The following is a 23,157-nucleotide window of genomic DNA, read 5'->3' on the forward strand; positions in this document are numbered from 1 at the left end:
CAGAGCAAACAGACATGTTATAACCATCTAATAATGGTACACGAAAAGTCTTTGGTTCATTGATTATTCAGGAATCTGATGGCAGCGGGGATGAAGCTGTCCTTGTGCCGCTGAGTGTTCGTCTTTGGGCTCCTGTATCTTTTTCCTGATGGTAGCAGAGAGAAGCTGGCATGGCCTGGGTGGTGGGGGTCTTTGAGGATAGATACTGCTTTTTTAAGACACCGCCTCATGTAGATGTCCTCGATGGAGTGAAGTTTGGTGCCTGTGATGTCGCAGGCTGAGTTAACAATCCTCTGGAGTTTATTGTTGTCCTGAGAGTTGGCGCCTCCATACCAGGCAGTGATGCAACCGCCCAGAATGCTCTCCACGGTACACCTGTATAAGTTTTTGAGAGTCTTCGGTGATGTACTGAATCTCCTCAGACATCTCACAAAGTATAGCCTCTGGTGAACCTCCTTTGTGAGTGTATCAACATGGAGGCTCCAGGACAAATCCTCGGAGATGTTGACAGCCAGGAATTTGAAGTTGTTGACCCTTCACTATTGAGCCATCGATGAGGACTGGGTTGTGTTCCCCTCCTTTCCTCCTAAAGTCCACAATCATCTACTTGGTTTTGCTGATGCTGAGCGCAAAGTTATTGTCATTACACCATTCAACGAGCTGATCTATTTCCCTCCAGTACGCTTCCTCATTGCCATTTGCGGTTCTGCCAGTAACTGTGGCGTCATCAGCAAATTTATAGATAGCATTGGAATTGTGCCTGGCCACACAGTCATGGATGTATAATGAGTAGAGCAGTGGGCTAAGCACGCATCCATGGGATGCGCCTGTGTTGATGATCAGTGAGGAGGAGACGTTGTTTCCAATTTGTACTGACTGTGGTCTTCCGATGAGAAGGTCAAGGATCTAGTTGCAGAGGAGGGATCAGAGGCCTAGAGTTTGTAGCTTCTTGACCATGATTGCATCCACAAGTTTGATAATGCAAAACTTATGAAAACTTCATTGAGTAACCTGCTCCCTATTTTTATTTGCTGTTCTGCCCTTCCAATGATACATCTTAAAATAAGAACTCTAATCATACAGAGAAGCCCTCTACTGGTTTCTGAAATGATACAGTGTAATGTATTGCAAAGTTTCAGGGTACTCACCCTTTTGTATTTGCAAAGTAAATGTTAATCATCTCAAATATCTATAGAACAATACATCTAACTCAATTACAAGATAAATAAATCTGAGTTTGTGGTAAAGGTTCATAATCCTCAATGTTCCAAGCATTCCTTACCACATTTCTTTCTTTTGAATTGGGAATTACAATTTGTTCTAAGTGTTGAAATTTGTTCTTTAAAAACTTGGGTTTATACTCCATCTTGGTTTCACCACCAAATTGGGTCAACTAATTAACTTTGTATAATTTTAGTAAAATTCATTCTTCTGAAATTAGGGACACGCTACAGATTTTTTTCGTACCTTTGATCAATCTACTAGTATGCTGCCTAGGTTTTACCCTCAGTTTGAGATGCAAGCTTAGATTCATAAGTCAACTGGTTCTTTTAGTAATGACTTCCAACAGTCTAAAATGAAAATGAAAAGAGTGATAAAAAATGGCAGAACACTTTGTTTCAGTGAACTAATCTACTTGGTTGGGATAAGATCACATTTTAAAGGTAGTCACTAAGGCATATATAAAATGTTTTATTTTTATGAATGGAAAATTAATTAGTTTCAGATCCTGAGGTTGCAGATATGAATGAATAGCTTAGACAGGAACAATAACAAAGTTGGTATTTTAAAATAACTGGAATACAGATATACCCCGTTTTAAAAATACTCACTTTACGAAAATTCACTTTAACGAAGAAACGTGTGTTCGCTTTTACAAAAGGATTTGAATGGGTTTTGAACGGGATTTTACTTTTATGAAAATAGGCTTCAATAATAGTGAACGAGTCTTTGCTTTAAGCCATTTCGGCTTACAAAAGGTTTCATAGGATCACTCTAGCTTCGTAAAGCGTGGTATATATAGATTTAAAAAATGCTCAACTAGTTACACTGAGCAGAGATTAAATGTTATTTTTTCACTTTAACTTTAAATCATTGGGAGTGAATATTATTACCCACCTTGTTATGTGTGAAGGTCGTCCCCATTAAGGTAGTTTCTGGGTATCTTAAGTTTTGTTTACAAACTAAGGGCATCCAGAGTTGTTTTTATAACCATATAACAATTACAGCAGGGAAACAGGCCAATTTGGTCCTTCTAGTCTGCACTGATCCAAGTACCCTCCTCTAATTCCCCTTACCAGCACTCCGCCCATATCCCTCCATCCCCCTCCCATCCATATACTTATCCAACTCTTTCTTAAATGACGAAATTGACCCTGCCTCCACCACCTTTCCCAGAAGCTCATTCCACACAGTAAACACTCTCTGAGTACAGAAGTTCCCCCTCATGTTACTCCTAAACCTTTGCCCGTCATCTCTCAACCCATGACCTCTTGTATCCATCTCTCCTACTCTCAATGGGAAAAGCCTTTCCACATCAACTCTATCTATCCCTCTCATTATCTTAAACACCTCTATCAAATCCCCTCTCAGCCTTCTACGTTCCAAGGACTAAAGATCTAATTTGCTCAATCTCTCCTTGTATTCCAGATGCTGAAACCCAGGCAACATTTTTGTAAATCTTCTCTGCACTCTCTGTATCTTGTTAATACCCTTCCTATAAATCGGAGACCAGAAGTACACACAGTACTCTAAATTTGGCCTCACCAATGCCTTGTACAGTTTCATCATTCTCAACTCCTATATTCTATGCACTGATTTATATAGGCAAGCATACTAAAGGCCTTCTTCATCACCCTATCCACATGCGCTCCTACCTTCAGGGAACAATGCACCGTTATTCCTAGATCTTTCTGCTCCACTGCTTTCTTCAACGCCCTCCCATTTACCACCTATGTCTTGCTTTGATTATTCTTTCCAAAATGAAGGACCTCACACTTAACAGCATTAAACTCCATCTGCCATCTTTCTGCCCGCTCCTCTAAGCAGTTTAAATCCCTCTGCAATCTTTGAAAACCCTCTTCATCATCCATGATTCCCCCTATTTTAGTATCATCTGCATATTTACTAATCCAATTTACCGCCCCATCCTCCAGACCATTAATAAATATGACAAACAGCAACAGTCCCAATACGGAACCCTGAGGTACACCACTGGTCACCGGCCTCCATCCTGACAAACAATTATCTACTACTACTACTCTCTGCCACCTTCCTTCCAGCCACTGTTGAATCCATTTGACTATCTCCAAATTAATACCCAAGGACTTAGCCTTCCTAACTAACCTCCCATAAGGAACCTTATCGAAGGCCTTGCTGAAGTCCATATAGACAACATCCACTGCTCTACCCTCATCAACATTCCTAGTCACCTCTTCAAAAAATTCAACAAGATTGGTCAAACACGACCTTCCACGCACAAATCCACGTTGACTGTCCCTGATCAGACCCTGTCCCTCCATCTATTTATATATACTATCTCTAAGAACGCTTTCCATCAATTTACCTACCACAGACATCAAACTTACAGGCCGATGATTGCTAGGCTTGCTCCTCGAACCCTTTTTAAATAAAGGAACCACATGCGCCACACGCCAATCCTCTGGCACTATACCCGTCTCTAATGACATTTGAAAAATCACTGCCAGAGCCTCTGCTATTTCCTCACTAACTTCTCTCAAGGTCCTGGGGAAAATCCTGTCAGGACCTGGAGACTTATCCACCTTTATACGTTTCAAAAGCTCCAGTACAACCTCTTTCTTAATCACTATAGTCTCCATATTTACCCCCTTTGCTTCCTTTACCCTGCACAGTTCAATAACTTTCTCCTCAGAAAATACTGAGGAAAAGAAATTGTTCAAGACCTCTCCCATCTCTTTTGGCTCCACACACATTTGTTCTTTCTGATTCTCTATTGGACCAATTTTGTCTCTCCCTTTCCTTTTGCTATTTACATATTTGTAGAAACCCTTTGGATTTATTTTCACCCTGCTTGCTATAGCCACCTCATACTTTCTTTTAGCTTTTCTAATTTCTTTCTTAAGAGTTTTTTTTTCACAGTCAATATAGTACCCAAACATCTTTTTTCCCTGTTTCTTGTATTTATTGTAGTACTCCCTCTTTTTCGAACCAAGTTTCCAATATCCCTTGAGAACCATGGCTCTCTCCAACTTTTGACCTTACCTTTCAACCTCACAGGTATATAAAGATTTTGTACTTTTAAAATCTCTCCTTTAAAAGACCCTCCATTTCTCTATTATATCCTTCCCAGGAAGCAAATTGTCCCAATCCACCCCTTGTAAATCCTTTTGCATCTCCTCAAACCTAGCTTTCCCCCACTCAACAACCTCAACTCTGGGCCCAGACCTATCCTTTTCCCTAATTACCTTGAAGCGAATGACACGATGATCACTGGACCCAATTCAACAGTCATTCGCTTCAAATCTGTGTGCAATTAACCTGCAATTACCATTACATGTTGGAAGTTAAGGACTCTCTTTTTAAAAATCATTTTAATTTGGGGGAAAATCCATTTGGAACAAGTTCATATTACTTCTCGATATTTCAAGAGACCCTTAGATTTTCAGTGACTCAGATGGAACGACACAGCACAGACCAGACCCTTCGGCCCCCAATGTTGCGCCGACCTACCAATTCATCCCTGTGTCTCTCTCAGAGTCTCTTAAATGCCCCTAGTATTTCAGCCTCCACCACCATCCCTGGCAAGGCATTCTGGGCACCCACTCTCTGTGTGAAAAACCTTTATCCTCTGGTGTTTTGCTGATCCTGCCCAAGACATCAGGTGCTGGCTGTCACCAAAATGCTCCCCCACTAAGAGGTCTAGAACCTGACCAGGTTCATTCCCCAGAACCAGATCCAGTCTGGCCTCTCCTCGAGTCAGCCGGTCCACATACTGTGTCAGGAATCTTTCTTGTACACACCTGACTAATTCAGCCCCATCTATCTCTCTTGGCAGAGGTCGACAGCATCGAGTCCACGCTGCTGAAGATCCAGCTGCGCTGGATGGGTCACGTCTCCAGAATGGAGGACCATCGCCTTCCCAAGATCGTGTTATATGGCGAGCTCTCCACTGGCCACCGTGACAGAGGTGCACCAAAGAAGAGGTACAAGGACTGCCTAAAGAAATCTCTTGGTGCCTGCCACATTGACCACCGCCAGTGGGCTGATAACGCCTCAAACCGTGCATCTTGGCGCCTCACAGTTCGGCGGGCAGCAACCTCCTTTGAAGAAGACCGCAGAGCCCACCTCACTGACAAAAGGCAAAGGAGGAAAAACCCAACACCCAACCCCAACCCACCAATTTTCCCCTGCAACCGCTGCAACCGTGTCTGCCTGTCCCGCATCGGACTTGTCAGTCACAAACGAGCCTGCAGCTGACGTGGACTTTTACCCCCTCCATAAATCTTCGTCCGCAAAGCCAAGCCAAAGAAAAAATCTCTCTTGCAGTCAGGAGGTGCTAGTCAACATTAGGGAAATTGAAATCACCCCGAACGACAACCCTGTATTTCCAACACTATTCCCAAATCCGCCTGCTGATCCGCTCCTCGGTGTCCCGAGGGCTCTTTGGGGCCCTGTCGACGATTCCCAGCACGGTGATAGCTCACGTCCTATTTCTGACTTCCACCCACACCAACTCAGTGGACACTTCCACTCCAGAGTCCTCCCTCCCTTTCGAAAGCCTTTCCTCTCTTATCTCCCATCCTATTCCTTTGAAAAACCTCAACCCGAGTTCCTGCATCAGCCCATCCTGCTCTTCCTCCAGCCAAGTTTCAGTCACTGCAGCCCCATGGTTGTGCCAAAGGAAATTACAGGAACGAATTTAGTGTGGAGAGCAGTAATCACAGCTTGGTGTATGGGCATTGTTATTCTCATTGTGACTGCTGGAGAGATAGGTGGGTAACAAGAGGTTCAAGGTGGGCCTGGGCACTCGAGCTGGCTGCATTGTGCAGTGATGGAGTGGATTGGACCTCTCCGGGTTATCCTGTGGTCACTGAATGAGAGAGGCCTCGAGCAGCCAGTATGGACGATGGGGCCGCGGGAGATCGGGGTGGGGGGTGGGGGGGCTGCACATTTACCTCAGCGCCAAGGCGAGGGGGACACAGTCCAGGCTGAGGCTTGTCATGTGTGTGGCGGCTTCACGTTTCATCCAGCCCCAAACCTCGGCCATGACTTTTCCGCATTCAGCGACCCCCCGACGTGGCTCCGCCTCCTCCAGACCCCCCCCCCACGGCGCGGCTCCGCCTCCTCCAGACCCCCCCCCCTCGCGGCTCCGCCTCCTCCAGACCCCCCCCCCTCGCGGCTCCGCCTCCTCCAGACCCCCCCCCCTCGCGGCTCCGCCTCTTCCAGACCCCCCCCCCTCGCGGCTCCGCCTCCTCCAGACCCCCCCCCCCCGGCGCGGCTCCGCCTCCTCCAGACCCCCCCCCCTCGCGGCTCCGCCTCTTCCAGACCCCCCCCCCACGGCGCGGCTCCGCCTCCTCCAGACCCCCCCCCCTCGCGGCTCCGCCTCCTCCAGACCCCCCCCCCCCGGCGCGGCTCCGCCTCCTCCAGACCCCCCCCCCTCGCGGCTCCGCCTCCTCCAGACCCCCCCCCCCACGGCGCGGCTCCGCCTCCTCCAGACCCCCCCCCCTCGCGGCTCCGCCTCCTCCAGACCGCCCTCCGGCAAGGCGCGGCGCGATGACGTCACAACGGCGGCCCCGCCCCGCGCGACCTTCCACCTTTTGCTCCGTCATGTCGGCGTCGCTTGTGAGGAGATCTCTCGGACTGGGGCCGAAGGCCTTCAGGGGCGACGCGCGATACTGTTCCAAGGTATTTAGATGCTCAGGGGAGGAGGGTGGTGTCATGGCGTCGCTGTTCATGGCGGCTCGTCCCGCTCCCGGCCCCGGCACCCCGGCATCGTTTTCCTCATGTTTTCCCCCCGGCGTGGATCTCTTTACCCCCCCCCCCCCCCAAACGTGGTGGTCCTTCCACCCCCCTCCACCCGGCGTGGTGGTCCTTCCACCCCCCTCCACCCGGCGTGGTGGTCCTTCCACCCCCCTCCACCCGGCGTGGTGGTCCTTCCACCCCCCTCCACCCGGCGTGGTGGTCCTTCCATCCCCCTCCACCCGGCGTGGTGGTCCTTCCACCCCCCTCCACCCGGCGTGGTGGTCCTTCCATCCCCCTCCACCCGGCGTGGTGGTCCTTCCACCCCCCTCCACCCGGCGTGGTGGTCCTTCCACCCCCCTCCACCCGGCGTGGTGGTCCTTCCATCCCCCTCCACCCGGCGTGGTGGTCCTTCCACCCCCCTCCACCCGGCGTGGTGGTCCTTCCATCCCCCTCCACCCGGCGTGGTGGTCCTTCCACCCCCCTCCACCCGGCGTGGTGGTCCTTCCATCCCCCTCCACCCGGCGTGGTGGTCCTTCCACCCCCCTCCACCCGGCGTGGTGGTCCTAACCCCCCTACCTCTCTCTCCACTTGCCGGATTTTAGATGTCCAGATATTGAATCATGTATCTGGACTTCAAAAACCCACAGATGCACTGTTATTCATGGATGTTTATGTTTGATTTTGATTTATGAAAACATTCATCAGATGATTTTTGAAAATTTAAAATTCAGATTTATTGTCAGAATATAAATATGACATCACATACAACCCTGAGATTCTTTTTTTTTCATATGCACACAAAAAACCTATGTGGTTGCAGCAAGTAAGAATTGTTGTGTATTTGTACGTTGTATTTATGTATCTCGCAATTAACAATTGTACTAGACTGTTGTTTTTTTAAAATATTTTACCAAAATTGACAAAATGTTTTTTTAAAAGAAGCCTGGATTAATGTTTCAACAATGTTTCAACATTTTGCTTCTGGGTCCATTGTTGACCCTATGTGCATGCATGTGCCCAGCCAAAATGTCACTATGTGCTGTGAAATTTGGATCTGGATCTGGCCACTACAGGGGAGCAGGTACAGAATGTTATGGCAAGCTGGACCAATCTCCTCCCAGTTGGGAAAATTACTGACTAAAAACATCATTAGCTCGACTAACATCTGAAATGCGCTTGAAGTCTTGAGAGAATAGAAAACCAAGGAATAGAAGCATTGGTAGGAATTTAGGCCCTCAACAATGTAGCAAAGGGAACACAATCAAGACTTTGTGTGTATATACATGTGTATGTATAATTTTATTTAGTTTAAATCAAGGATCTCTAAAATGGGCACAAAACAAAAATAGAGGATGTGAGTTGGCTCTGAATTGAGAAATAATATTAAAAGATATGATTATGAAAAAACAATGGTTAGCATTTTTAAAGAAAATTAGCACCTACACTAAAACAAACAAGGAATAAAAACCCAGCAAGAAAAATTGCATAATTTTGGCAGACAAGGAAGTTAAAGATAGGGTTTGGTCCAAGGAAAGGCTTAGAATATTGCCAACATGAGCAATAAGTCTGTGAGATCTAGAGAAGGATGACATTGGAAAGTAAAAGTGTACAATGTTCTAGCAAGAAACAGCAGACAGATTGTAGAAGCTTCTTAAGGTCTGTTAACATAAAATCATAAAACTGATCTCTTGCAGAAAAAATATAATAGGGAATGAGTGCCAACATAATTAAATATTTTGTAATTTCATTGAAGAAGGTACAGAAAACCTTTCGGGTATAGAACAAAATATAAATGACAGGTTCTGATAAAAGGTCGACTTTTATGGTGAGATTCAATAGGCAACTGCATTAGAATGGACAATTCATGCTTCTATTTGTATATTTTTATGTTCTAATGGATCTCCTGAGTAGGGCTGTCTTTTGGGGAACGATTGGCTTATTTCTGTTTCTGATATTAATATATTGTGAATTGATTGGAGAAGATTAATATGTGTAGTGTGGTTTCAGTGACTGAGAATATTTTTAACAACAAGCAATTCATAGAAAATAGAACAAAGATTTGCACATTGCAAATGTCCATGAAATTGGCTCAAATTTGTATAGAAACATTTGGAAATGTTGCTAATTGTCAAAATTGCTAAATTTAGAGTAATTACAGGCACTGAAAGAATTGAGACTGACTGTTGAAAATGGAGTAGGCAAAGAGCATACACATGATCCAAAATATATTCTGTGGGGGATCTGCCATTCACAGTCTTTGCTCAACAAATGCAAGTCCGTATAACAATTATAGCACGGAAACAGGCCATTTTGGCCCTTCTAGTCCACACCGAACTAAATACTCTCCTCTAGCCCCGCCTATCTGCACCTTGCCCATAACCCTCCATTCCCGTCCAATCCATATACCTATCCAATTTTTCCTTAAATGACAAAATGTACCCTGCCGCCATTACTTCTCCCTGAAGCTCATTCCACACAACCACTGCTCTCTGAGTAAAGAAGCTCCCCCTCCTGTTGCTTCTAAACTTTTTCCCCTTAACTCATGACCTCTTGTTTGATCTCTCCTACTCTCAATGGAAAAAGCCTTTCCACTTCAACTCTATCTATCCCTCTCATAATCTTAAATACCTCTATCAAATCCCATCTCAACCTTCTATACTCCAAAGAATAAAGACCTAATTTGTTCAATCTTTCTTTGCAATCTAGATGCTGAAACCCAGGTATCATTTTCGTAAATCTTCTCTGCATTCTCTCTACCGTGTTGATATAATTCGGTGACCAGAACTGCACACTGTACTCTAAATTTGGCCTCACCAATGTCTTGAATAGTCTCAACATCAATTACCAACTCCTTATTCTATTCATCGATATATAAAGGCAAGCATACTAAAAAGCCTTCTTCATCACCCTTTCCACGTAAGATTCTACTTTCAGGGAATGATGGACCGTTATTCCTAGATCTTTCGGCTCCACTGCGTTCCTCAATGCCCTCCCATTTACTATGAATGTCCTGTTTTGATTATTCCTACCAAAATGAAAGACTTCATACTTATCAGCATTAAACTCCATCTGCCATCTTTCAGCCCACTCTTCTAATCATTCCAAATCCCTCTGCAATTTTTGAAAACCTTTTTCATTATCCATAATTCCACCTATTTTACTATCATCTGCATATTTACTAATTCAATTTACCATGCTATTATCCAGATCATTAATGTTCTCCACTGGCCACCGTGACAGAGGTGCACCAAAGAAAAGGTACAAGGACTGCCTAAAGAAATCTCTTGGTGCCTGCCACATTGACCACCGCCAGTGGGCTGATAACGCCTCAAACTGTGCATCTTGGCGCCTCACAGTTTGGCGGGCAGCAACCTCCTTTGAAGAAGACCGCAGAGCCCACCTCACTGACAAAAGGCAAAGGAGGAAAAACCCAACACCCAACCCCAACCAACCAATTTTCCCCTGCAACCGTGTCTGCCTGTCCCGCATCGGACTTGTCAGCCACAAACGAGCCTGCAGCTGACGTGGACTTTTTACCCCCTCCATAAATCTTCGTCCGCGAAGCCAAGCCAAAGAAAAGAAAAGAATGTATATGACTAACAGCAATGGACCCCATACAGATCACTGCCTTACATCACTTGTCACCGCCCTTCAGCTTGACAAACAGTTATCCATTACGACTCTCTGGCAACCATTCGACTATCTCAAAATTAATCTTCTTTGGCTTGGCTTCGCGGACGAAGATTTATGGAGGGGGTAAAAAGTCCACGTCAGCTGCAGGCTCGTTTGTGGCTGACAAGTCCGATGCGGGACAGGCAGACACGGTTGCAGCGTTGCAGGGGAAAATTGGTTGGTTGGGGTTGGGTGTTGGGTTTTTCCTCCTTTGCCTTTTGTCAGTGAGGTGGGGTTAATACCTAGTCACTAAACCTTCCTTGCAGAACCTTATCGAAGACCTTACTGAAGTCCATATAGATAACATCCACTGCTCTACCATCATCAACATTCCTAGTCACCTCTTCAAAAAATTCAACAAGATAGGTCAAACATGACCTTCCACGCACAAATCCGTGTTGAATGTTCTTGATCAGACCCGGTCTCTCCAGATACTTATACTATCTCTAAGAACACTTTCCATTAATTTACCTACCACAGATGTCAAACCTGCAGGCCTATAATTGCTAGGCTTACTCCTCGAACCCTTTTTAAACAAAGGAACCACATGTGCAACACGCCACTAATCACTCCGGCACTCTACCCATCTATAATGCCATTTGGAAAATCACTGTCAGAGTTTCTGCCATTTCCTCACTAACTTCTCTCAAGGTCCTGGGGAAAATCCTGTCAGGAATTGGAGGCATCATCCTTTATATGCTTCAAAAGCTCCAGTACTTCCTCTTTACTAATCACTATAGTCTCCATAATTACCCTTTTTGCCTCCTTTACCCTGCACAGTTCAATATCCTTCTCCTTAGTGAATACCAAAGAAAAGAAATTGTTCAAGATCTCCCCCATCTCTTTTGCCTCTACACACAGTTGTCTGCTCTGATTCTCTAAGGGACCAATTTTATCCCTCACTCTCCTTTTGCTATTAATATATTTGTAGAAACCCTTTGGATTTATTTTCACCCTGCTTGCTATAGCCTCCTTGTACCTTCTTTTATCTTTTCTAATTTCTTTCTTAAGATTCTTTTTTCGTTCAGTGTATTCTCCGAGCATCTCATTTATTCCTTGTTTCTTATATTTATTGTAGGTCTCCCTTTTTTCGAACCACACAGCCATAGGTTTCCAATAACCCTTTAAAACCATGGCTTTCTCAAACGCTTGACTCTGCCTTTTAATCTAACAGGAACATAAGAGATTTGGTACCCTCAAAATCTCACTTTTAAAAGACTTCCATTTCTCTACTACATCCTGCCCAGAAAACAAATCGCCATAATCCACTCCTTGTAAATTCTTTTGCATCTCCTCAAATCTAGTTTTTCCCCAATTGAAAACCTCAACTTTGCCCTGACCTATCCCTTTCCATAATTACATTGAAGCTAATGGCTCTATGATCACTGCTCCCCCACACATACCTCCGTCACCTAATAGTAGATCCAACACTGCCCTTCTCTAGTTGGTACCTCTACGGCTATCCTGTACACATTTTACGAACTTCAATCCATCCAGCCCTTTCACAGAATGGGTTTTCCCAGCCTATATTTGGAAAATTAAAATGTCCCACAATCACAACCCTGTGCTTATTACATATATCTGCTATCTCCCTACCAATTTCCTCCTCTAGTTCTTGTTCCGCATTAGGTGGTCTATAATACACCCCTATAAGTGTAACTACCCCTTTCCCATTCCTCAATTCCACCCAAATAGCCTCCCTGGACAAGCCCTCTAATCTATCCTGCCTAACTACTGCTGTAATATTTTCTCTGACAAGCAATGGAACACCATCCCCTCCTACCCCTCCTATTCTACCACACCTAAAGCAACGAAACCCAGGGATATTCAGCTGCCAATCACATCCCTCCGGCAACCACGTTTCACTAATCACTACCACGTCATACTTCCAAGCGTCAATTCATACCTTCAGCTCATCCACCTTTCTTACACTACTCTTAGCATTAAAATATATGCATTTCAGAGATTTCCCATTTCTTACTCTCTTTGTTCTTTTTCTATCATTTCCCCATCATCTTCGTACAGAGCATCTCCCTTCTCTCTCACCTACCTTATCGTAAGGCTCAATTTTGTATATTTTGCCTGTGTGGATGAAAGTCGACTCATCCCATACTTAATTGGATCATGTTTTTAACATCAGCTTTTTAAATAAATTAGTAGAATTTCTAAATGTTTTAATCTTTAATCTAAAAGAAAATAGGTTTGCACAGAATGAAACTCCTCTGTTTGAATTTGTTTAAATTACCTGAATATAAATGCCAATATAGATTGATATGGTATGGTTGTTCAGCTTCCTCTCCTAGTGACCCATTATTTGTTTTGACAAAATGTGTGTTCTGCTGCAGAGATTGGCATTAGCAGCCTATAAAATTGACCCCAATTTAAATTCATGTCATAAACTAAATTTGTATCCAAAAGCTGGTGTCAATAGTAATTGTGAAAATAATAGATTGTTATGAAGACTCATCGGGTTCATGAATAGTCTTCAGGAAAATAAATCTAGCACTAATGTGTTGTGTGTGTGACTCCAAACCCACTAATGTAGTTGATTCTAACTGATTCCTGGGAAGGCTCTGCAAGTCTTTCAATCAGGGAGCATTAAAGACTCATTGTTCCTTGGGCAGCCTAGACTTTGGACTTCCCAGTTGTTAAAAAAAACGACATATCTGATAGAATGAATGCATTGTGTACATTGCAGACACTTTTTTTGTTTTTGTGTTTGTATAATGTAATTTACCCTGATAACAGGCCTATGTCCTGCAGAGATTATAACTAAATTGTTAATTCTCTCTGCATCCAAAATAGTTATATACTGGCACTGTGTTTTATTAAGGCTTAATATCTCTGAAGCACTAGCGCACTCTTTCTTTCTTCCTTTCTCTCACACGTTGAAACAATTCCAGAGAATTGAATATGAAACAACATTCAATCATATCATGAACCCTATCTCGATGTAATATTAGAAACGCAGGGGGACTGTCCCACATGTCTTAGCATAATGGGAGGAAAATATGGGAATAGATATAAAATGAATATAGTATTGTTGAGACTGGTGTAATGTAATTGCAATAATTGGAGCACTCTGATCTTCACAAATCAGGTGAAAATTAGTTAGACTGTGGGGAAAAATGCTCTTGATGATAAGATTCAGAAATAAATACAGTAAAACCCCTGACATCTGGCACCTATGGGGATTGGTAGATGCTGGGTAAGTGCATTTCCTGGTAGCTTGAGACTCACTCTTACAATGCCTGAATAATACATCTGCCTTAAGAATTAACTGTTTATAAGATTTTTAAAAATACTGTACTTGCACTGAACAAACTTGACTGGCATTATTATAAATTTAAAACATTTTACTTTATTTTCTATCACATTTGAAAAAATTTAACTGTCGCTGCATATGTAGGCTCCTTCCCAAGTTTCTTTGATTCTTTCTTTCTTTGGCTTGGCTTCGCGGACGAAGATTTATGGAGGGGGTAAAAAGTCCACGTCAGCTGCAGGCTCGTTTGTGGCTGACAAGTCCGATGCGGGACAGGCAGACACGATTGCAGCGGTTGCAAGGGAAAATTGGTTGGTTGGGGTTGGGTGTTGGGTTTTTCCTCCTTTGCCTTTAGTCAGTGAGGTGGGCTCTGCGGTCTTCTTCAAAGGAGGTTGCTGCCCGCCAAACTGTGAGGCGCCAAGATGCACGGTTTGAGGCGTTATCAGCCCACTGGCGGTGGTCAATGTGGCAGGCACCAAGAGATTTCTTTAGGCAGTCCTTGTTGACCAGTGGAGAGCTCGCCATATAACACGATCTTGGGAAGGCGATGGTCCTCCATTCTGGAGACGTGACCCATCCAGCGCAGCTGGATCTTCAGCAGCGTGGACTCGATGCTGTCGACCTCTGCCATCTCGAGTACTTCGACGTTAGGGGTGTAAGCGCTCCAATGGATGTTGAGGATGGAGCGGAGACAACGCTGGTGGAAGCGTTCTAGGAGCCGTAGGTGGTGCCGGTAGAGGACCCATGATTCGGAGCCGAACAGGAGTGTGGGTATGACAACGGCTCTGTATACGCTTATCTTTGTGAGGTTTTTCAGTTGGTTGTTTTTCCAGACTCTTTTGTGTAGTCTTCCAAAGGCGCTATTTGCCTTGGCGAGTCTGTTGTCTATCTCATTGTCGATCCTTGCATCTGATGAAATGGTGCAGCCGAGATAGGTAAACTGGTTGACCGTTTTGAGTTTTGTGTGCCCGATGGAGATGTGGGGGGGCTGGTAGTCATGGTGGGGAGCTGGCTGATGGAGGACCTCAGTTTTCTTCAGGCTGACTTCCAGGCCAAACATTTTGGCAGTTTCCGCAAAGCAGGACGTCAAGCGCTGAAGAGCTGGCTCTGAATGGGCAACTAAAGCGGCATCATCTGCAAAGAGTAGTTCACGGACAAGTTTCTCTTGTGTCTTGGTGTGAGCTTGCAGGCGCCTCAGATTGAAGAGACTGCCATCCGTGCGGTACCGGATGTAAACAGCATCTTCATTGTTGGGGTCTTTCATGGCTTGGTTCAGCATCATGCTGAAGAAGATTGAAAAGAGGGTTGGTGCGAGAACACAGCCTTGCTTCACGCCATTGTTAATGGAGAAGGGTTCAGAGAGCTCATTGCTGTATCTGACCCGACCTTGTTGGTTTTTACAGGTAAAGTATCTGACCAGGGCAACTCTTACTAAGCAGGGATAAGGAATCACTTTAATAGAGTTGCCCCAGCATCAAGTGGCATCAACCAGCTTTTCATCCTGAGCAACGCCGTTGCCATTTCACACATCTTTATTCAAACAGCCGCTACGAACAAAGCGTGACCAAGACCTCTGCTGGCTGAATATTTGCTCCCAATTTCACCAAAGGTTTATGTGTTACTTCAGAGAACATTTATTTTTACAGTTTTAAATTTGAATATTTTTTCCTATTGTTTTTTCTTATTTATTTTGATTTTTTTTAAATTTATTTTCCTTTTATTTTGCTGGTTACTTGAATTTGGAGACCAGGGGTTTTACTGTAATTATAATGGTAAACTGATTCTGTAATTTCCTTTCTGTTATTCAAATGTTATTAAAAATTCTGTCATGTTCCACAATTATAGTGAATGTAGTACTGTATTCAGAAGCCTGAATGAGTTTTTACTTTGAAATGCCTTATTGGTGCCCATGTCTCAGCAGCTTCCATGGAGGGGCTACTATTTAAATATGGATAATACACATGTTGCAATTGTTCTTGGAATAAGTAATTTCCTTGTTTTGGTGAATTGAACTCACAAAAACAGCAGCTACAAAGTTAATTACAAGTTAAGATCATTTATGTACTGCATTAGAAGTTCACTTACTAGGTAATTTACCACCACCTCCATGTAGATTTGCGGTGCCCACCTCACTGACAAAAGACAATGGAGGAAAAACCCAACCCCAACCCACCAATTTTCCCTTGCAACCGCTGCAACCGTGTCTGCCTGTCCCGCATCGGACTTGTCAGCCACAAACGAGCCTGCAGCAGACGTGGACATTTACCCCTCCATAAATCTTCGTCCGCGAAGCCAAGCCAAAGAGAAGAGACATGTAGATTTGCTGCTAATTCTCTAAAGGGATGATAACACTGAAATACAGTAAGAATACATTAGGGTTAAATATTGATTGTTATGAGGCAAATAACCAATGGTAGGAGCAGCTTATGGGCAGTGTTTCTATTGCATATCTTTGAACTTCTGCCTGCACTATAAAGTAGTTAATCTTTGGATTTTAGTTCATGAGCACTTCCAGATTACAACAGTCCCTAATGAAGTCAGAAGAGACCCTTTAATCTCCTTACAGTTAGAAATAATGTGATATTCATATACTGTATATATGTTAGTTCTGAATTTGTGACTTTTTTTAAAAATAGAAAGGCTTTCCACAGACTAATTGGGTAACAATCTGATAAAGTAGATTGTTAGCATTATAAGTTTTAAACTGTGTTCTATTATAATTCTTGGGCATATCCTGAAGAACTCTTACTGTGGTACTGTGGCTGGAAATCTTGAACATTGGAAGAACTCAGCTGGTCTTGCAGCATCCATTAGAGTAAAGATATATTACTGACATTTTGGGCCTGAGCCCTTCTTCAGACTTTCTGATGTTAAAAAATGTACAAAGAATAGAAATGAAAAGAAAAATAGTAACTGACAGAATGTGCGAGCAATGTACACCACCTGTGTCAATACTAGAAGTAGGAAAGTAGGTGACTTTCTGGTTTGGAATCTTTACCTCCTATGGATGCTGTGAGTCCAACTGAGTCACATCAGCACTCACTGCATGTTTTACTACAATCGTAGTGGTTGCACACTTCAATGTTTCACAGTCTTCAACATTGACTCCAAAACGCCTTTTTTTCTGTATATGCCACATTTTAATCTATCTATATTTTAAATTTGTGCTTGTCCCACTCTTGCATTGACTCTGTTGCAGAGGCCAAACACTGAGTTATAACACCCAAACACTGTGCCCTGCAGTCCGGACAAACCTATTTCTCTCGCACTCTTGGAAAATGCAACTGAACAGAGGTACTATTCTAACCAGACTTTCTGATGTGAAAAGGTACAAAGAATAGAGATGAAAAGAAAAATAGTAACTGACAGAATGTGCGAGCAATGTACACCACCTGTGTCAATACTAGAGGTAGGAAAGTAGGTGACTTTCTGGTTTGGAATCTTCATTACATGAAGGTTTCATCCTGAGCTACTGATGAGCTTGTGCTCTTTGACATAGATTGAGTTGATCATTTGATCTACCAAACTTGTCTTTTAGTATATTTCATGGATTGTTTGGCTTTTTTTTCTGGGTTTATAAATGTTGTCCTGTATTTTTTGAAGGTTAATGTATTCCAGTTACCCTGCCAGATGAGGCATGTGACGCCAGAAATTTATAGAGTGCTAACTCAAATCCCAGTTCCCTCGATATATATAAAAATGAATGATTTCATTTTAAAAAGCAACATTGCTAATTGTGAATCAGTTCACTTATTGTAATTAAATTCAGGGTTTCATTGGTGTACAATGCAGAGTTTTAAGCTATTGTCAGAGACTCCACTAGGAATAAGAAAATTTGCAAATAATAGTGGTCCTATTTGGGATTTATTGCAGAAACATAACCAGGGGACTCTTAAACCTCATTAGAAACTTTTTTTAAGATCTTGAGGCAAGTTGTTCTTGTAGGCAGCAGGGTTCCTGGAAGATTGCCAAGTCCATTCACTGCAGCATTTAATTACATTACAGCAAGAATGACAAAGTCCAATTTGTGAGGTTTTTTTCCATGAATCAATCGGGGTGCTGATTAATTAAAAAATTTACACGTAGTAAAAATCTCTTCATGCTACTTATGTAAGTTGTACTATTGATGTCATTGGTCCACATAAATGAAAGTCTCTGAGGACAAAAGATTACTATCTAGCCACTGGGTGTTATTCTTTTTAATGGGCAGGTCAAATGGTTTCAATGAACTGTAAACGTCAAATTCAGTACTAAAATTTATAACAAGAAATCACAGTGTATTTGACTTTAAAGAATTTCAAAAAATGAAATGTTGCAGACCTGAATTGAAAATCTGAAATAAAAATAATTTTGCAAATGTGCTCTCGCAGATTTAACTGGCTATTCATCTTGTTCCACCAAGATACATGCTGACACCAAACAAACTGTACACATGCCCTTTGCCACATCTACTAATATGTTCTCAGCCTTCTCAAGTCAACTTTGTCCACTTTTGCTTTAATATCTGCTTCCTACTATCCTTCGGTGAAACACAGAAGTCTGATTGTGTAAGAACACACAGAAATGCTGAAGGAACTTGGACGGTCTCGCAGCGCCCATAGGAGGTAAAGATATATTACCAATGTTTTGGGCCTGAGCTCTTCTCTTCTTCAAGGGACTATCTATTGTACCTGCTAAATAGTATTGTATATATTTTGAAACCACTTTTAGTCTTTTAAAAATCTGGTGCTTATTGATAATAGATCGATGTAATTATTAAAATAGTTTTATAAATCCATTTTCAGCTGCATTAGTCAAATTTTACCAAGTTGCCACTTTGAAATACACAAATTAGTTAAAGCAAAAATTTAACAAAGAGAAAACAGCTAGTTGTACCCAAGATGGAAACCTATTTCTATTCCTTAAAGCCTGAAGACCAGGGTGGTGTGTGGGGGGGGGGGGGGGGGGGGGGGGTGGGTGGAGGTTGGTGGGCGGCCAGGGTGAAATGTTTCAGAAAAATTTTGTGTGGCTTTGAGGGTGCAGGTAGAAATGAGCATTTGTAGCATTATTAAGAATCTAGGCTAAAAGCATAGAGATTTATAAAGAAGAATATTTCTACTTTATTAACATCTCCTTGAGATTCTAATTTATATAATTTAGAATAAAATGATTTGAAGGCCTCATTAATTTCCTGTGGCTTATAAGAGATTCTATTGGCTTCTGTTTCAATTGTTTGAAAAACCTGTTTTCAGTTGCCAAGGTAGGACCTTATGAGCTCTTTCCCCCAGCTCATAGCATCTTTGCTGTGTTTTCATTATTGCTATCTCTATCTTTTAAGTTTGCAACATATTATACTTGAGCTTTTTATTAATAAGTACTCTTCACTTCTGTTTTGAGATCCTCAACTGCAGGTCCTTTTCCAAATAATATATCTCTTGTTTTAATTTACCCCTTGTATATTCTTTTTTAATTCTCGCAGTACAACTAATTTTTTGGCCCCTTAATAAGCTTTTAAAATATCCCATATAGTAAATTTATTGGCAATAGAATGGCAGTTAGTCTCACAGAAGATTCCAATATGATTCTAATAAAGTCACAAAATTCAGATCTTTTCAACAACAATGGCCATCTAAATACCACCATGTCCTGCTTATCAGGCATAACCGTTGAAAATTGCACACAGAGCACGACAACTCAGAAAAAAGGCTGTTTGACTCCTCTAGTCTGTTCTGACCATCCTCTCCCTCGTCCCTCTGACCTTCCTTTCCATAACCCTCCAAGCCTCTCCCATCCATGTACCTATCCAAAGAACACAAGACTGAGCCTGCATTAACCACAGCTCATTCCACACTTCCACCACTGAGTGATAGAACCACTGTTCCCCTAAACCTCTCCCCCTTCAGCTTAAAACTATGGCCTCTCCTAGTTAGCTCCCCAGTGATTAATTCTTGATACTTGTTTATTTAAAAAAAAATATATTTCTACTTGTATATTATAAATTTCATGCTGAATGCCTGATTTACTGCATTAGGAGAATTTGCAAGAGAATGTGAGCATTTTCTCTTTGCAACAAATCCCTTCGTGAAGGGTGAGTGACAATGTGTTTGCTGAAATAGCCTTGTTGCCACACTGCACGAGACTCTGGATCCAAACTGTGGTCCAACTTGCACAATATTGTCGAGTCCATGCAAAGCAAAATTCTTCATCACCAATTTTTCATTTAAAATTGCAGTAAATTAACAAAACTAGCCAAGAGGTTTTAATATTTGCATCATTGATTGATCAGGCTTTTTCAATATGGAAAAGTAAAGGACCTATTTGCAGGAGACTACTTAATGCTTTTCAATCAGTTAGCAGACATGATTTGAACAGGTCACAACTTTTTGGGCATTTGCAAATTAGGGACTTTCTGTGTGCTTCCAAACTATCCTCTGCTTACCCATCTAATATGATAGACACCCTTTTTCAGGTGTATCACTTCAAAAAGGGTTAATAGCTACAATATATAACTGGTTACTTAGCTTGCAACTGATATCCACCAATAAAATTAAAGGTGCTTGGGAATTGAAATTCCAAGAATTGTTCCAGACAATCAACGGGATCATATTTTTTGACTAGTAAATACTTCCATCAATTATGTCCAACATTCCTCGATTCAGTTCAAGGTGGGTCATCGGTCACGTATGTCTGAAGGTAAGTTGGCCCGTATTTTTCCCAATGTAAACCCTACTTGAAGGTAGCCACTTTAACTTGTATGTTCTGGTCATGTTTAGAACTAGATAATTTCTGGAAAAGTGTCTTTGAAATCCTAACAAAAGTTCTAGGATTAGAATTACAACCAAATCTATTAACAACTATTTTTGAAATCATTTCAGTAGAGGCTGGGTGTTTGCTTATCTCTGTGCAGCGAATAATTGTCTTGTCAACATTATTGGCTAGAAAAGGCCCATTACATAAATGGAAGGGTCCTAACTCAACTTCAATGGCTCTCTGCTGGTATGTCATGTTTAAGTTAGAAAAAATGAGGAGTCAGACATTTGACACATCTTTTAAATTTGAAGAAGTTTGGTGACTGTTTATTCAATATTTCCATATAGTTTAAGAATCAGAATTTTATACTGGATTCTCTCCTAGTTCCTTATGTTAAATTTGGTTTTAACCAGGAAACCCTTGGTTTCCCTACTTTACTCTAAGAATGGACAACCCAGTCCCTCTTTCCTTTATTTATTTTTTGGATTAGTTGGAGGGGATTTTGTAATAAGAATTAATTTTATTATCTCTTTTTTTCTTTTGGTTTTACAAGAAATTTATGGTTAATATAAATGTGTTGAGTATTAATATGTTTTTCTTATACATTTGTAAATACATGAATGTAATTTTCCTCATGTATATATGTTTAATATAACTTAATAAGCAGATTGGAAAAGAAAGATTTAAATATTTTATCAACAGTTCAATTTGTATGTAAGTTTAATTTGAGGATGCAGCGCTGTTATAGGGCGTCCCAGCCTACGAGCCCGTGCCGGCCAAATACACCAATTAACTGAAAATCCTCAACCATTTTTGGAGGGTGGGAGTTATCGAGTTTTAATTTGTCACATGTAAAACATTATTTTATTAATTAGGAATTATTGTACACCATCATTTGTGGATTCATTTCCCATGTTGTATTAATCATAATGGACTTCATTGGTAAATGATTCTTGGTTAAGTGTAAACATGTTTGCTCATACAAATACTTGTAATGTTTACAACATGAAATAACTTGGCATGTGCAGTAGATAGATGATAATGGTGTCTTGTAGCATTTGGAATTAATGATTTATTATGCTTTGTGGTAAGACATATTGAACTACTTTAGTCTTTCTGGTAAAGTTACTGCAACAAAACTGTTGGTTGGGGAGTTCCAGAAGGTAGGCCAAGGGACAAGGAATTGCAGTGCATTGCCAAGTTGCATGTGCTGTGTGACTTGGAAGGAAAGATACAGGTGGTGGTGTTCCCAAGAACCTGCTGCCCTATCCTTGATGGCAGCGGTTGCAAGTTAGAGCAGCTGTTAGAAAGGCTGCAGTGAGTAAATGTATCCACTTTTTAGATGATAACTGCTTCTTGCAACATTGGTGGGTGGCATGTTTTTGACTTTGACTTGAAGATAGTGGAAAAGTTTTACGTCAGTTGTCAACTTTCACTGGCAGTTACACAGGCTTATAATTTGGAACAACTAGAATGAGTTCTCAACTAATTTTTACAAGTAGTACTAGTATTGTATTTTACTTGTACTGTTAAGGCATTAGTTTTTGTGTGACTCCTAAGGTGGTGGAGTGAAGTTGATCTGTTATCAGCCAAAACTATCTGGTTTTTCTTAGTAAAAATATTTGCATATTTTTCTTGAAGTTAAAATCCCATTACAGAAAGTGATGCAATAATTTCAACTCTGGTGTATTCAATTACCATACACTGAAGATAAGAATACTGTTCTCAATTATCAATTCAACTTCATAACACCTGTTGTTTTGAGTGAAATAGCTAATTAGTTTTTAATACCCAGTAGATTTTGCAATTCCTAACTTCACAAAACTTTATCTTTGCTTCATTTCATAATTTGAAAGTGAGGAAATAGAGCAGGAAAAAGGTTACATTATCTTAGGTCATTATGTGTACAATTTGGATTTAACTTGATCTAAAATCTTAAGATGAAATTAGCTAAGTCAAACCCATAACTGCAAATGGATCGGTACATTTCTTGAATTATGTTTCATCTTGTAACAGAAAAAGCATCAACTCACACAGGTGTTAAATATGAAGGAAATATTATCAGTTGTAATCCCAAAGATCATTGAGTGAAATTGAACCCAAGCAGGCAGTTTAAGTGTTAATATATGCTATCATAGAAACCCATGGTGAGCAGCTCCCCCAATCACTCCAACTCTTACAAGAGGTCTCTGTGCTTGCTCTGCCCTTCACAGTAGGAACTTTGGAGGAAAGCATCAATCTTGCCTGTCTTGACCATGAACCACAGATTTAATGAACAGATCCTTTCTTTTGCCACATGTGCATTAGTCAAACCAACAGCTTGTTTGTAAAGGATAGAAAAATACGGCTTGTAACTTAATGTGGTTCGTAACAATCCCACTTCTCACCCAGCATGTGTAAAAATATTCTTTTATGAGGCTTTTTTCCCCATAAATTTACCAAGATTTAGATCTGCCATGTACTACATTTTTAAAAGTCATGTAACTGCCTCCATCCAATCTGTTTATTGAATGTGAGGAGTTTCCTGAAACTCAGAAATGGTGTATGTATAA

The 23,157-nt window shown here is 41.7% G+C and overlaps 1 protein-coding gene and 1 long non-coding RNA gene across 7 annotated transcripts in view; one reads left to right on the plus strand and one right to left on the minus strand.

Moving 5' to 3' along the window:
- Window positions 1-6,264, minus strand: part of LOC138739742 (uncharacterized) — a 163,611-nt gene extending 157,347 nt beyond the window's left edge. For all 3 annotated transcript variants that reach the window (XR_011342381.1, XR_011342382.1, XR_011342380.1), the window contains exon 1: window positions 6,156-6,264. This is a non-coding gene — a long non-coding RNA (uncharacterized lncRNA). The remainder of the gene's footprint in view (window positions 1-6,155) is intronic.
- Window positions 6,265-6,777: 513 nt separating this feature from the next.
- Window positions 6,778-23,157, plus strand: part of wars2 (tryptophanyl tRNA synthetase 2, mitochondrial) — a 48,713-nt gene continuing 32,333 nt past the window's right edge. Inside the window, exon 1 of one of the 4 annotated variants that reach the window (XM_069888398.1) lies at window positions 6,778-6,885. In XM_069888398.1, the coding sequence (XP_069744499.1) occupies window positions 6,808-6,885 (78 nt within the window). In that variant the 5' untranslated portion in view covers window positions 6,778-6,807. Of the gene's footprint in view, window positions 6,886-18,289; window positions 18,481-23,157 lie in introns of those variants that run through there. The other 3 variants (XM_069888399.1, XM_069888400.1, XM_069888401.1) reach the window with 3 other exon arrangements.

Source organism: Narcine bancroftii, chromosome 7, assembly GCF_036971445.1.
Source record: "Narcine bancroftii isolate sNarBan1 chromosome 7, sNarBan1.hap1, whole genome shotgun sequence".
Classification (NCBI taxonomy): domain Eukaryota; kingdom Metazoa; phylum Chordata; class Chondrichthyes; order Torpediniformes; family Narcinidae; genus Narcine; species Narcine bancroftii.